Source organism: Enhydra lutris, unplaced genomic scaffold (assembly GCF_002288905.1).
Source record: "Enhydra lutris kenyoni isolate GAN:26980312 unplaced genomic scaffold, ASM228890v2 scaffoldscaffold35, whole genome shotgun sequence".
Classification (NCBI taxonomy): domain Eukaryota; kingdom Metazoa; phylum Chordata; class Mammalia; order Carnivora; family Mustelidae; genus Enhydra; species Enhydra lutris.
Window position 1 is genome coordinate 3,295,063 of NW_019154119.1, and position 13,776 is coordinate 3,308,838.

General features: G+C 50.8%; 1 protein-coding gene across 7 annotated transcripts in view; it reads left to right on the top strand.

Moving 5' to 3' along the window:
- LOC111154095 (dystrobrevin beta) overlaps nucleotides 1-13,227 on the top strand; it is a 243,675-nt gene extending 230,448 nt beyond the window's left edge. For 5 of the 7 annotated variants that reach the window (XM_022513473.1, XM_022513468.1, XM_022513471.1 and 2 more), the window contains 5 exons: nucleotides 3,734-3,893; nucleotides 4,581-4,670; nucleotides 7,940-7,993; nucleotides 11,262-11,296; nucleotides 13,197-13,227. In XM_022513473.1, the coding sequence (XP_022369181.1) occupies nucleotides 3,734-3,893; nucleotides 4,581-4,670; nucleotides 7,940-7,993; nucleotides 11,262-11,266 (309 nt within the window). In that variant the 3' untranslated portion in view covers nucleotides 11,267-11,296; nucleotides 13,197-13,227. The remainder of the gene's footprint in view (nucleotides 1-3,733; nucleotides 3,894-4,580; nucleotides 4,671-7,939; nucleotides 7,994-11,261; nucleotides 11,297-13,196) is intronic. The other 2 variants (XM_022513474.1, XM_022513475.1) reach the window with 2 other exon arrangements.
- Nucleotides 13,228-13,776: the final 549 nt, after the last annotated feature.

Genomic DNA, 13,776 nt, shown 5'->3' on the forward strand with positions numbered 1-13,776 from the left:
TCTTCACCAGTGTGTATCTCTTATCATTTTGATAACATCCTCACAGGTGTGAAGTGATATCTCATTGTGGTTTTGATTTATGTTTCCCTGATAATTCATGAATTTTGAGCATCTTTTCATACACATGTTGGCCATTTGTATAACTTTGGGGAAATGCCTGGTTCCTCTGTCCATTTTTTTAAAGATTTTATTTCTTTATTTGACAGAGAGATTGAGCACAAGCAGGGTGAGTAGGAGAGAGAGAAGCAGGCTCCTCAATGAACAGGGAGCCCAATGTGGGGCTCGATCCCAGGACCCTGGGATCATGATCTGAGCTGAAGGCAGATGCTTAACCTACTGAGCCACCCAAGCGCCCCTTCTCCATCCATTTTTTAAATTAGATTGGGGTTTTTTGTTGTATGTCTTTGCTATTGGGTTGTATGAATTCATTATATATTTTAGATGTTAACAGCTTATTATAGGTGCTATTTTGTCCCATTTTGCAGGTTGCTTTTCATTTTGTTGATGGTTTCCTCGCTATACAGAAGCTTTTTACTTCTGATGTAGTCCCACTTGTTTATTTTTGGTTCCACTGCCTTTGCTTTTGGTGTCAAATTAAAAAAAATCATTACAAAGACCCACAATTTTGTCAGATATAATTTATAAATATGTTTTTCCAGTCTATGACTTATCTTTTTATTTTTCTTAGTGGTATCTTTTTAATAACAGTTTTATTGAGATGTAGGTCACATACTATATACAATTCACCATTTTGAAGCCTAAAATACAGTTGTTTTTACTATATTCACAGAATTGTGCAGCAATCACCACAGTCAACTTTAGAACATTTCATCGCCCTCTGAAAGAATCCCATACCCACTAGCACTCACTCCTCATTTCTTCCAGGCCCCTATCCCCAGGCAACCACTACTCTACTTTCTGTCTCTATGGATTTTCCTATTGTAGACATTTCATATAAATGTAATCGAATAATATTCGGTCTTTTGTAACTGGCTTATTTCAGTTAGTATAATCTCTTCAGGTTTTGTCCGTTTTGTAGCATGCATCCGTACTTCATTTCTTTATGTGCCAAATCCTATTTGGCTGACCCTTGGACAGTGGTGGGGATGTGAGGGGTACTGACCTCCTGCACAGTCAGAAATCTGTCTATAACTCTTGACTCCCCCTAAACTTAATTACTAATAGCCTACTCTTGACCAGAAGCCTTACCCATAAAATAGTCAGTTAACACATATTTTGTGTTATATGTATTATATGTATTCTTACAATAAAGTGAGCCAGAGAAAAGAAAATGTTGAAGAAAATCATAAAGAAAATACATATACAGGGCTGGGCTGTATTTCTTTATAAAATCCACATTTAAGTGGACCGTGCAGTTCAGATCCATGTTGTTCAAAGGTCAACTGTATCGAGCATTTTTATTTAAATCATTCATCCGTTGATGGGCCCTTGGATTGTTTCCACTTTTCAACTGTTACAGGTAATGCTGCTGTGAACACTTGTGTACAAATTTTTGTGTAGACCTATGTTTTCAGGTATGTACACGTAGAAGTAGAATTGCTGGGTCGAATAGCACTCCATGTTTAATCTTGCTGAGGAACTGCCGGACTGCTTTCTAAAGCAACAGGAATGCACCATTTTCTGTTCCTACCAGCAGCATGCAAGCACGCAAGGATGTTCCACATCCTTGTCAACACTTGTTATTATCTGTCTTTTTAGTGTAGCCATCCGAGTGGGTGTGAAGTGGTGTTTCATTGTGGTTTTGATTTGCATCTCCCTGATGGTTCATGTTGTCAAGAATTTTTTTCATGTGCTTATTGGACATTTGTATGTCTTCTTTGGAGAAACATCTTTTCAGCCCTTTATCCATTTTTATTAGGTTACTTATCCTTTTATTATTGAGTGTTAAGAGTTCTTTCCGTATTCCAAATACAAGCCCCTCATCTGATAGATGATTTGCAAAAATGTGCTCCCATTCTTTGAGTTGTCTTTTCACCTTCCTAAGGTGTCCTTTGAAAAAATTTTCAATTTTGATGAAATCCAGTTTATTTTCTTCTGTAGCTTGTACTTTATGTGTCATATCTAAAAAGCTGTCACCTAATCTTTTCTAAGAGTTTTTATGGGTTAGTTCTTATGTTTGGTATGTCCCTTTTGAGTTAGTTTTGGTATATAATGTGAGGTAAGGGTCAAAGTTCCTGTCATTTGTATCATGGGAAGATCTCAGAAAGTATGTTAAGTGATAAAAACAAATTACAAAATGATATGCATGGTATGATACCATTCATGTAAAATTTAAAAGCAAGAATATCATAGATTATTTGTAGTTATATATGTACACACAGGTAAAAAAAATTCACCCCAAAATATTTGATAATCACTGCCTCTGAAGGGGTGAGAGGAGGGACTGGGATTGGACAGGATTGGTGGTCAAAAGGGTCTTCACACTTATCTGCAATATTTTTAGGTTGACCTTGACAAAATATGAGCAATTATCAATGGGGGTGCTTTATTATGTTAGACTTTTTATCCTCCTATATATTTTAAATTTCTCAAAATATACATACATGTACTCCTGCAAATCAAAGTTAAGAGCCATGGAGAACAAATCATTTCTGGTGAGTGCAGCGCCCACACTGGCTGAAGCATTTAGGTAAGGCTTTGTGCAGATAAGCTGTCAGCACACTTGGGGCAGATACTGTTGTGTGGGGAGTTTCTGAACTAGAACCCCAAAAGATAAATCTCTTTGTTTAACTCATTTGCACACTTTGGCTTATGTTTTCCCAGTTCCGTTTCCACAGAAAACCCACTGTACACCTCACCCAGTTTCCCTTGCTCTGAATGGCAGCAGGGCCCAAATCTCAGGGAGCTCCCTTTAACTAGAATCTTTCAGTGTTATCCCATGACTCCAAGCTTTCTCCAAAACTGTAACAGAGCCTTCACAAGGAAAGTTCAGTTTCCATTAAACATGTGTCCCTTCTCACTTAGTCCTCATGGAATGCTCTGAAAGGCTTCACTGTGCGTTTGATAAGTGCAGTGACCTGGCCCCTGAGACACAGCCTGTGGCCAAGCTCCTGACACATGCTTAGGCACATGGTTGCGGCGGTCTGGGGGCCGCAGGGGTGCAGAGTGCGCGTCATTGCCTGTGGAGGAGATGGGGTTATTCCCACATCTCCATGAGCTGTGTTGCTTGACACAAAGCTTACTCTTTTCATCGTGTTTTTCTTCCATAAAATGGGTACCAAAATGTACGCCCTTTCTATTCACAAGTTGTTGTGAGGGTCAAATGAGATAATGTACATAAATGTGTTTGCAAAAAAAAAAAAAAAAAAAAAAAAAAGGAAAAGGAAAAGGAAGATGTTTGTGTATCATTTCTCAACTGCGTGGCCTAACCCCGCTCCGATCCTGGACCTGCTACTGTGCTCAGTGTACCTGCAAGGCACCCCTCCCACCCCCGTGCTAGCCTCTACTTTCCCTCCCACTTTTAGTCCAGTCTGATGGTATCCTCTCTCCTTCTCCCTCCCCACCTTCCTTTCTTTTTTTCCTTTTCTTCCTCTCCGCAGTCCTGGAGGCAGCCTGACTCCGTCCTTTCAAAGGTGATCCTGCAGGGTACTGCCCCACTGTGTGAACCGCAGCTGTGTCGCTGGGCTTAGACTGACTGAGAAAAAGGCCTTTCCCCGTCCTCAAAGAGGGAAGCTGCCCGAGATAACGTGTTGCATCTCTCTGATTCTCCCAGGCTCAGGCCACAGGGTCACCGCACACGTCGCCCACGCACGGAGGCAGCCGCCCGATGCCCATGCCCGTGCACTCCACGTCCGCCGGCTCCACCCCCACACACTGCCCGCAGGACCCACTGAGCGGAGTCGGGGGAGACCTGCAGGAGGCCTTTGCCCAAGGTGAGCTTTGGGGGCAGGATACAGGGCAGAGCTAGAGGGGTCTGGCAGCACCAACAAGATCCCCGCCGAGATTGTTCCAGGTTCTTTTCTTTTGCGTGGGTAGCTTGCAGTGATCAGACTTTCACAGACGGTGTAGAGTCAGGTGCTGGTCCCTCGTCACCAGACTGGCTGCTGTCCCGGCGGGGGGCTGCAGGCTCTGTTTGTGAAGACCAGGCCTCTGCGGCTTCCGTGCCCTTTTCCCCCCCGGGTTTTGGGACGTGACTTGTCCTTTGCGCTTTGCCGCCTGCTCTGGAGGAATCAGATGGAACAGTTCCCGAAGTCGTGCTCTGCCTGGAAATCTGTAGAGCGAGTAAAAGGAGGAAGAGTGGGACTGCCCACAGGACCGTGCTGCCACCCGTCTGACCAGCCGGCAGCTGCCGTGTCACGGAGGCGGGGAGGCCGCGGCAGCTGAGCGAGTGTCCTCTGGGCAGAGACGGAACTGGCTCGTGGAGCCCCGCAGAGTCCAGTCCTGCCTCGGGCCCCCCCCCCCCCCCCCCCCCGCCCCGGTTGGTTCTGGAATCCAAGTCTCCGGACTGCGGCCGGGAAGCGCGCAGCCCACAGGGTCCCGCTCTTCAGGGAGAGAAGAGGGAGGAGGACAAGGCCTTGGGGACCTCACGCGGCCCCGCCGTCTGCTCTGACTGCCCTCAGGTACGAGGAGAAACCTCCGCAATGACCTGCTGGTGGCCGCGGACTCCATCACCAACACCATGTCGTCCCTGGTGAAGGAGCTCCACTCAGGTGAAGCCCAGAGCTCCCGCCCGGCCTCCCGCGCCCCCTCGCGTCCCCGCGCCCTCCTCACTTGCACCCGCGTGCTCGAATGTTCGCCCGCAGCCGCTCCGCTTGCGCTCACCGCTCCGTCTTTCCGCCTTCCAGGAGCGCCCCGACGGCCTCCCGCGGACCGCGCCCGCCCTGCTCGCGGTCACGCACACGCTCACGCCCTGTTTCTCTGCAGGCTCCGCCCTGTAGCACGAGCGCGGCCCAGCCCCCGCCCTACCCCTGCGCCCCCCACCCCCCCGACCCGCGACCCCCACACGGCGCGCCGGCCACAGCCGCTCTTTCCCCAGCGCTGCTCGCAGCCTCACGCGGAAGCTTTCCTGGATGACCAGACCGAATCGGCCACAAAAGCTTCTGGATGTTCTCAAGCTGCCTTTCTGCTCTCTCCCATTTGACTTGATCTTGAAACCCTCTTCTCTCCTTTTGTCGGTGACTAGGCTCTGGTCTCACTGAAGCTGTCACCTGCGTCTGTCGCTCTTCGCCCTCTGTTCGGTGGTCAGTGCAGCTCCTTCCTCGTCCCTCCCGCGCTTAGCTCTTTCAGTGACTGTCCGGAGACCCTCACCGTATTTTTCCCTTCATGTAAAACCCAGGAAAGAGAGAAATCATAAAAGGCAGTTCCCCTATCGTCATATTGTCAAGAATCCCCATGACTCCCTTAGCTTTGTAACTGCCAGATGTTTACTAATTTGTTTACAGTGGTCAGATTCCCATGTTCCCTATTAGACAGACAGGTTCTCTCCCTGAGTATACCCATGGCCCTCTGTTGTTTCTTTTCAGCTAATATAGTGCTTTTAAATGCCTTGGAGTCGCTTAACAAGGCTATTAAATAAAAATGTAAAGCAGGTTTTCCATGGGCTGTTCAAACACAGCCACTGAAATCATCAGTCCCCACTCTGATGGCAGGGAAGCCTCGGGTATGTCCTCAGACCTTTAAAGGAGAAAGCATATACCTATGGCTGGCCCGTGGTTCCCCCTCAAACCTGCTGATTTCCACTAAGAAGAGAGTAAGTGCATGGCCTGGGTTGGTTTTCCCAAGGCAGTTAAGATAAGATGCTGGTTCTCCCTTGCAGGGAGTGTGAAGGGGATGCTGCCTCTGTTCTGGTACCATTTCTCAATCCTTTTTTTTTTTTTTTTTTTAAATTTATTTATTTGGCAGAGAGGGACAGCGAGAGAGGGAATACAAGCAGGGGGAGAGGGAGAGGGAGAAGCAGACTTCCTGCCAAGCAGGGAGCCCGATACAGGGCTCCATCCCAGGAGTCTGGGATCATGACCTGAGCCGAAGGTAGATGCTCAATGACTGAACCACCCAGGCGCCCCTTCCATTTCTCAGTCCTTGTCAGAAGCACTGCCCTCCCCACAAACACACATAAGTAGAAGAGGTGACTGCCTTCAAGATGACTTCACAGGTGATTAGAAAGTCCCTTCCATAATATAGTTTGCCACAGGTGCCAGAAATCCAACTTTTAGAAGGAATTTCAGGCCGTGGAGATTAATCACATTGTGCCTCCCGAACACTTACTAGGATTTGGCCAAGATCAGTAGCTCATGAACCCATCACACTAGGAGGAGAGATAACTGGACACCATCAAACACACAGCACCCAGAGACCAAATATATTCACAAAAATGTAAAAGGTTATAGGCAGTCTCTCGTGGCAGGAAAGGATGGTTTTAACACAGTTCTTTGATGTCTTCAGAAAGTACCTTAGAGATCACGTTGTCAAGTCCTCTTTGGAAAGGCAGTGAGTGATTATCAGAAAACCAATTGCCTGAAGTTGTGCATCTTGAAGGGGCAAAGGCCAGTCCTAGAACTCAGGTGTGGAGGACACACAGCAGTGCTCTTGCTGCCACAGTGCCCTTCTGCCCACACAGGACTGGAGGTCAGGTTCGCAGCCCCACGAGGGCCCCTTTCACTGATGCTCTGCTCTCTCAAGCCCTGAAGTCCACGGGTAGGTGTGGACTAAGTCTGCATGTGACTCTGCACCCGCACAGACTGCAGAGCTAGATGCCCCTTAGGTGTGAGGCTGCCAGTTTCTGGGTGAATGGAAGGGGCCCACCCAGCACCCACGCATGTTTACTCTCTTTATTGGGGGTTGTGTTAGGATGAGGTGAGATACTCAAATTGTCTTTAAATATTTTCCATCCCATGTGCACATACTATTTATAGCCAAAGCTGCTCCTCCTCATCTTTTTAAAACTATTTTCACAAATAATAGAATCTTAGGGTTGGAAAAGATCCTAGAAGTCATTTAATCAGCTAGCTGCCCAATATAAAAGTCCTCGGAATGTTTCCAGCGAGCTCACTCATGACCCGCTCTCATCACCGTGAAGTTCTTCCTTATCAGGGAGCCAAACTTTGCCTTTCTGTAAGCAGTTTGTCCTCATCCCATCGTCTGAAGCTACGCAGAGTAGGTTTAGGACCTTCCGTTCCTGTTAATTTAGGCTTTCCAGTATTCGATGACAGGAAGCATGGCTGTCCCCAAGCCTTCTCCTCTTAAAGGTGACTGTTTGCTGTTCCTTCAGCCATTCTTAATGTGACGTGCTTTTCACTTCACCATTTTCTTGCCCACATTAGGATGTGGCCAAGAGCATCAAGGCCCCAATTCAAAGTGAGTTCCCAGAGCTAAGCACACTTCTCCCTATGACGGGGGACCAGCTCCCTGTGGAGCACAGTGACCTGTAGCCTCCCTGAGCAAGGGCCCTGGGAAAGCAACCCGAGAGGGCATTAGCTTCTTCCACACAGCCACTTTGCTGTTCAGTCACTTTAAGCTTGTTGTCAGCTAAAACTTCTGGTTTGGGGTTGTCTTCTCTTAACAGAAGCTGGTGTCAGTCTAGTTATTCCTGACCATGTACTCTGACAGTTGCTTTCTTGAACCGGGATGCAAGATGTTAGGTGTATCCCTAGTAGGTGTGGTCACCTTCGGGAAAGCAGGCATCGAGAAAAGGCAGCGACCCCCACCCCAGTCACCAGGGAAGCCAGCCACAGAGCCTGCAGCAGGACGGGTGACCTCTCAGCCTGCACTGCCCCGGGGGCTCAGAGCTCGTGGGTAAAGAGCGCCAGCATGTGTGCCGCGCACAGGGCAGGCCAGGTGCGTGTCCGCACCCTTGGAGGCCCGTGACCCCGAGCCTTGAGCTAGGGCTTCATCCCAAGCCTGCTAAGTCATTCTCTTCACCCTCCTCCTATGCTTGTGCTGTGCTGAAGGGTCACTGGCCACCTTGGACTTGTTTTCACAGCAGAGGAAGGTGCAGAGGAAGAAGAGGAGAAGAAGCAGGATGGGAAGGACAGAGGTAAAGGGAGCTCTCAGGACCCCTAGTTGGAGTGGGAGGCAGAGCTACATTGCTCTTGAGGGAACGCTCCCCCCTTTTGTTTCTGCTTTTCTTCCTGCTGCCCGTTTCCCCAAAGCTTCTAGGCCCCCAAAAGGGCCTTCGGCCTGCTTTTCCCAACTGACCATCAAGGAGGTGGTGGCGTCAGGCGATCCACAAAAGCCTCCTGACTTCCTAACACTGTGATAGAGGGTTCGGATGTAGGAAGTAGATACCAGGAAAGCACACGACATGACCCTTTGCCTCCAGGAGTTTATAATATAGTTAGGGAGGCAAGACAGAGATATGCAAAATAAATAGGAGATAAAATGAAGTGGCAGGAAAAGTTAATCATCAAACTCAGAGTGTGTGATTACAAACACGAGAAGGGTTTCTGAAAAGGAAGAGATTATTGTGGGCAGAATAGCTAAATGGTTTTGTGACCTCAACGGAAGAATTAAAAGCAATAAAGAAAGGTATCAGCAGAGGAGAGTAATGCCTTCCTAGTTTTATTATGCATAAAACGTGCTTAATAACTTGTTATGTACAAAGAGCTGTGCTAAATGATGTCCGTGTATTATCTAATTAATACTTAACAACCCTCGGAGATACATAATGATGCCCCGATTTTACAAGTGAGAAAATAGGCTCTTTGAACTGGGTCTTTCTGACGCCACACTACACATTCTTCATCTTCATGTGTCTGTGTTATGCTGAACACAGAACGTTTGAGAGCTAGCTGTTGTATCTGTCCGGTATTAATGTCTGTTTCCAGACTCCTCCAAAATGTAAGAGATTTTGGTCTCTCTTGTTCAGGATGTATCCCCAGTGCCCAGAACGGTGCCTGGCACAGAGCAGGGTATCAGCAGATGCACAAATACAGGGAAAGAAGCCAGTGATGTGCTGGAGTGCTTTGTCTGGCAGAGAGTGGGAGTTGCCTGGAGGAGGCTGGGCTGGGGAAGGTGCGCCCACTCCCCCCGCCCCGGCTGGATGCTCTGCTCTGAGCTCACCCTTTCGGTCTGAATTCATCGCCCACGAGGAAAGATTCGAGACAGGGCTCTGGGTGGTACAGGAACCTGCACGGGAGTAGTGGTCAGAGCCGGGATTCTGCCCAGGCGGCTGACGCCAGCACCCACACTTTCTTCTGAGTGGCAGGTAGACTAGGCAGGTGAGGAAAGTCGTAAGGAAGGGTGGGAAGAAGTTGAGTGGGAGCTGCAAGCCAAGCAGCTGTGATGGGAAAGGAGAACGCGTGGGGATGAGGGTCTGTAGCACCGCTGCCCATGGGGGCTGTCGTGGGTAAGAGAGCCGAGCCCCATCAGGACTCTGAGTCTGGAGGAGGAGCCTGGGAGGGGAGGAGGTGCCATGGTTGTCTAGTGAGTCAGAGCAAAGCCTGCAAGGCCATGGACAGTAACTGTGAGGAATTGAGGAGAATGACATATTTGGCATGGCCACCAAAATGTCAGAAGTCGAGGTGCTCCTCTCCATGCTGGAGATAACTAGCGGGGCTACAGGGCATGGTAGAGAGGACCAACTTTCGGGGCTGAGAGTGGACCAGGAAGAAGACAGGAGGGTTGTTGTGCAAGAGGCAAAGAGGGGAGGAGATGCACGGGGATAAGTTTACACTCCATCAACTTGTGCTCCAGTCATACACGCGCACACACGCACAACCCAGCCAGATCCCAGCGTTCATGTGGAATGTTCTCTGCTGAAGACGTAACAGCTGCTGCTTTGGTCTCTCTTCCCTTTCACCCTTCTTTCCCCGTAGCTTTTCCCATAGCTTCCTCTCAGCCTCCCTGCATTCTTTGCAGCACATGGAGGACAGACATGGCTTCCCTCACCCGACGCCTCCTGGACTCAGGGGCCTCTGTCTGCACCCGTCTTCCCTGCCAGTATCTCTCCTTTCTTTCCCTCCTGCTCTCCGTGTCTCTCCATCTCTCTTCCAGTGCATAAATGATCATTTCTGTCTGTCCCTGTGAGAGCCCCTGAGTTTCTGTTTCTGTGGCTTTAGGTGCTGTCCGGAGGGAGTGTTAAGAGTCGGGGTGAGACATGGATAGGGTTTTAAACAAATGTTTGACTCTCAGCATCGTACAGGTCTCAGGATATGTTTTTGTAGCTGTACCGTAGTGGGTATGTGGTTAGGGGTATAACCCAAGTGTTTTTATGAATGGACCTTCCGATTGTCAGCTGTGGTCTGGGCATTTGCTCTTACTGTAGACCAATATGGTAGCAACTGGTGTCACCAGGGCGTCAGGGAACAGTAACTACCAGCCACACAGAGTGCTGGTTTGCTGCTTCAGGGCTGAAACCATGCTGACCTCACATCAACACAACCTGCCCAGTACCCTGTCAGGCAGACATAGTCTGCTCAGCGCAAAAACCGTAAGAACCAAATGGGCACTTTCGAAGAATTCATGACCGAGCTGGACTTCCTGACCACATTCACCCTTACCTCAGCCCCCTCTCTGCCCTCCCCTGGATCCCCGTCTGGCTGCATCCTGGGGAATGCTTCTGCTCCCCTGGGGTGCCCCTCTGACTTGGCCACCCCTCACTGCTCACCTGGAGTGCCGATACTTGTATCCAAGACTACGTAGATGAAACAGACTAACATATTACGGCAGAGCCCGAAATTCATCTCAGCCCCTCCAGAGCCTCATCTTATGCTCCTCTGCCCTTCAGAATTGCCTCTCCAGAACCTGCCACCCACGGTGTTGGGAGCTATAAATCCAGCTTGCATGCTCCGAGAGCGCTGGTGCCTATCTGGTAGACTGACGGCCGTGGCCCTGTGTGACTCCTCGGGCGTTTGAGGGTGCGGGCAGTGTTCAGGATTTCAGGGTGAGCGGGAGTGATTTAGTATTCCCAAGCAGATATGCCTGCAGGCAGGAGATACTGCCCATATCAAAATTTAATTCCTTCTCACGTTCGTCACTTTCAGAACCAAGGGATGGGCTATGCCCCCGATATAACCGCTCCCCAGACTTAGGGCGGCTTCATGTCCGTGTTAGTACTATTGTTCTCCTTCTCCCAAGAGACGGCCCCCACGCCTGTTTTATATTCGCTGCAGCTGCCGGTTGTAGGTAGCGTGACTCTCCCTGCCCTTGCCATACCTGCTTGGGAAAAGTCAGCATCCGGGGCAGCGAGGGGAGAGGCGAGTCCAAAAGCCCTTGGGTCTGTGCAATCCCCTGAGAGAAGACATGGGCTGGTGAGGGGACCCCAGGCGTGACTTCTGTGTGTTGTTTGTGTCCATGCTGTACAGGTTAGCAGAGGAGCTGAGCCAGAGAGGAAGCGCAGGTGAGTACCATGTTCTCTTCTCTCCTCACGGTCCCTCTCCCTTTGCAGCTTATGTCTTCGTCCCCCTCCTCCCTTGCCCTGGTCACACCGTCCAAGCCAGAGCCACCCTAAAGGGTGAAGATTCAAGTTAAGTTTTCCCTTTAAAGAGCCCAGCTGCCACCTTTCCCCTTTGCTGCAGCCCTGCCATCAGACCCTCTTGGCCCCCTTCCCAGGCTCTAACCCATCTTGCGCTCCACTGGGTCTGGCCTGGGCCTCAGGCATGACTTGGTGGTGCCCGGGGCTGGATGTAGCTAGCAGACCAAGACCTGCTGGCTGAAACAGGCCGTGGGACCTCTGCCACCTTGCTCCTGATGGCCCATGGCCACTGTCATTTCTCTCCACGGGTCCAAACCACTGCCAGCACCCTGGGGTTCTGACACCCAGAGCTGTGAGCTGCCACGTACCTGACCGTAGACTGAATTTCCATCCTGCAGGATCCCCCTCCCTCCATAACGCACCCCCCCAGTCCCTCCCTGCAGTCCGGCCAACCTGCACCCTCTGTCCTAAAATGATTAATGCAAGCACAGACCTCCCCAGAGGACAGTGCTCGTTGCTTTAGGGATTAATCTTTCACATCTTTCCATCTAAGGACCTTAACTCTTCTTTCCCCCCAGTTTTGAGATATTGTGGCTTTGGGGCCTGCTCACTAGAAAGAAGGGATGAAAATAATTGGACAACCAAATCTGTTCAGGGGAAGAGTTCTTTCAAGGATGTCCTTGGTTTGGCCATGAGATGTCTTTTTGTTGATCTTGCCTTCCCTCCCGTCCTGTACTTCTGTGTGAGTCAGGCCGCCTTCCCCATTAAAGATCTTCCAGGCCAAAGAACCAGGGCTGCAGCCCCACAATCCCGAAAAAGGAACTTTCTCCGGGCCCTTCCGAGGAGTCCCACCCTGGAGCAGCCTCCCAACCTTTTCCTGATCGCTGCCCCGCACCCCCTACCCGCCATGGGCATCGGGCCCTAGAGGGGTTCTGTTGTGCTTCCGCTGTGGGGCCTGCTGTCTCTGAGCCCGCACCGACTCAGGGATTGTGCGAGCTAGGAGGGGAAGCACGCAAGCTGCAGAAATTCTCCCGCTGCCCTGGAAAGCCCAGGGCCTCCGGGGCTTGGGCAGGGCTCTACCTAATCTCACTGCACCGTCAGGCAAGGCCCTTCCCAACAGCAGGCCTGGGCTGCCCCAGCCAAGGAGAGAGTCAGGAGCTGACTTGCCCCTCAGGAGCCTGCCAGAGCCCCTCTCCCCGGGGCACAGAGGAACTGGGGATAAGCAAAAGGCACGTCCAAGCCATCTGGCCCACCCTCTCCACGCAGATGAGGAAATGCAGGCCCTCGGCCTGGGAGCTTGGTGCCAGAAGTAGACGCAGAGTGGCGTCCCTCTGACCCTGTCAGGAGTTACGAGAAACTCACTGGTGGTAGAGTCAGATGAAAAGTGTCAAAACTCAGGTGGCTCAGTTTCCCAGACCCTTAGGTTCTGCCCTCCTCCCGCCTGAGGCTAAGGCTGTCTTCCCTTCCACCCAGTGTTCACAGGCACCTCTCCAAGCTCGGTGCCTTCCTCAGTCATGATCCTTCTTCCCCACAAAGCACCACCTTCCAAACTTGTCCTGTGAACCCAGTTCTTTTTTCCTGGAAACATTTCCTGACCCCGTGACCTCAGCAACGACTGCAAAAACTCCAGGTACCCCAGAAAAGAGAATACCTCTTTCCCTAAAAGGGGGCATGAGTGTTATCAGTTCTTTGAAATCTCCGGAGCTGAAAGGTAAGCATCCCAACAGCCCCGCCGCAGGACATTGTCTTGTCCCCAGCAGATGTTAGCTTCGGCTCACAGGCCCTCCGTGGCGCCCGTGAGTAACATCGCGTCTGTCCTGCACAGGGGGCATGCGGCAAGCTGGCGTTGACACGAGGAAGGCGAGGCCGTCCCCCAGAGGCGCATTCCTGTCCATCCTACGGCTGCACACCTGGACCAGGCTTGCAGGCTGCCAGACGTCACTGCCGGGCAGGGAGAGGGGAGCCCGAGCCGGTGGGAAGTGGGAGGGGCCGCCCCCCGCTGCCAGAGGGCCTCCCCTGTGCACAGCCCTGCATGAACCAGCATCTTCATCACTCCCCTCGGGCCCAGGTCTCATCTCTGCAGCAGGAACTTTCCGGGAGGTCGAAAAGAGAAAAGAAACAGCACGAATCTCCTGTGTGTGTGACCTGATGGCGTTCTTGCCGGCACGTGGGGTGCTCCCCGGGGTGGGGGCCCAAGTTTCCTTCCTACCTTTGACCTTTGAAAACCGACAGAGTTTCTCCCATGTATCGTGCAAAGACAGCTTCAGGCCTTGCTCAGTTTTACAGACACTCACACCCTGGCCACAGCGCTAAAAATAGCCTCCTTCCTTTCTCTCGCACTGGTGAGGCTTCCGCCCGCTCCGGGTGATGCCGCTGCTCTGCAGCCTCGGCGGGCCGCGGGCAGG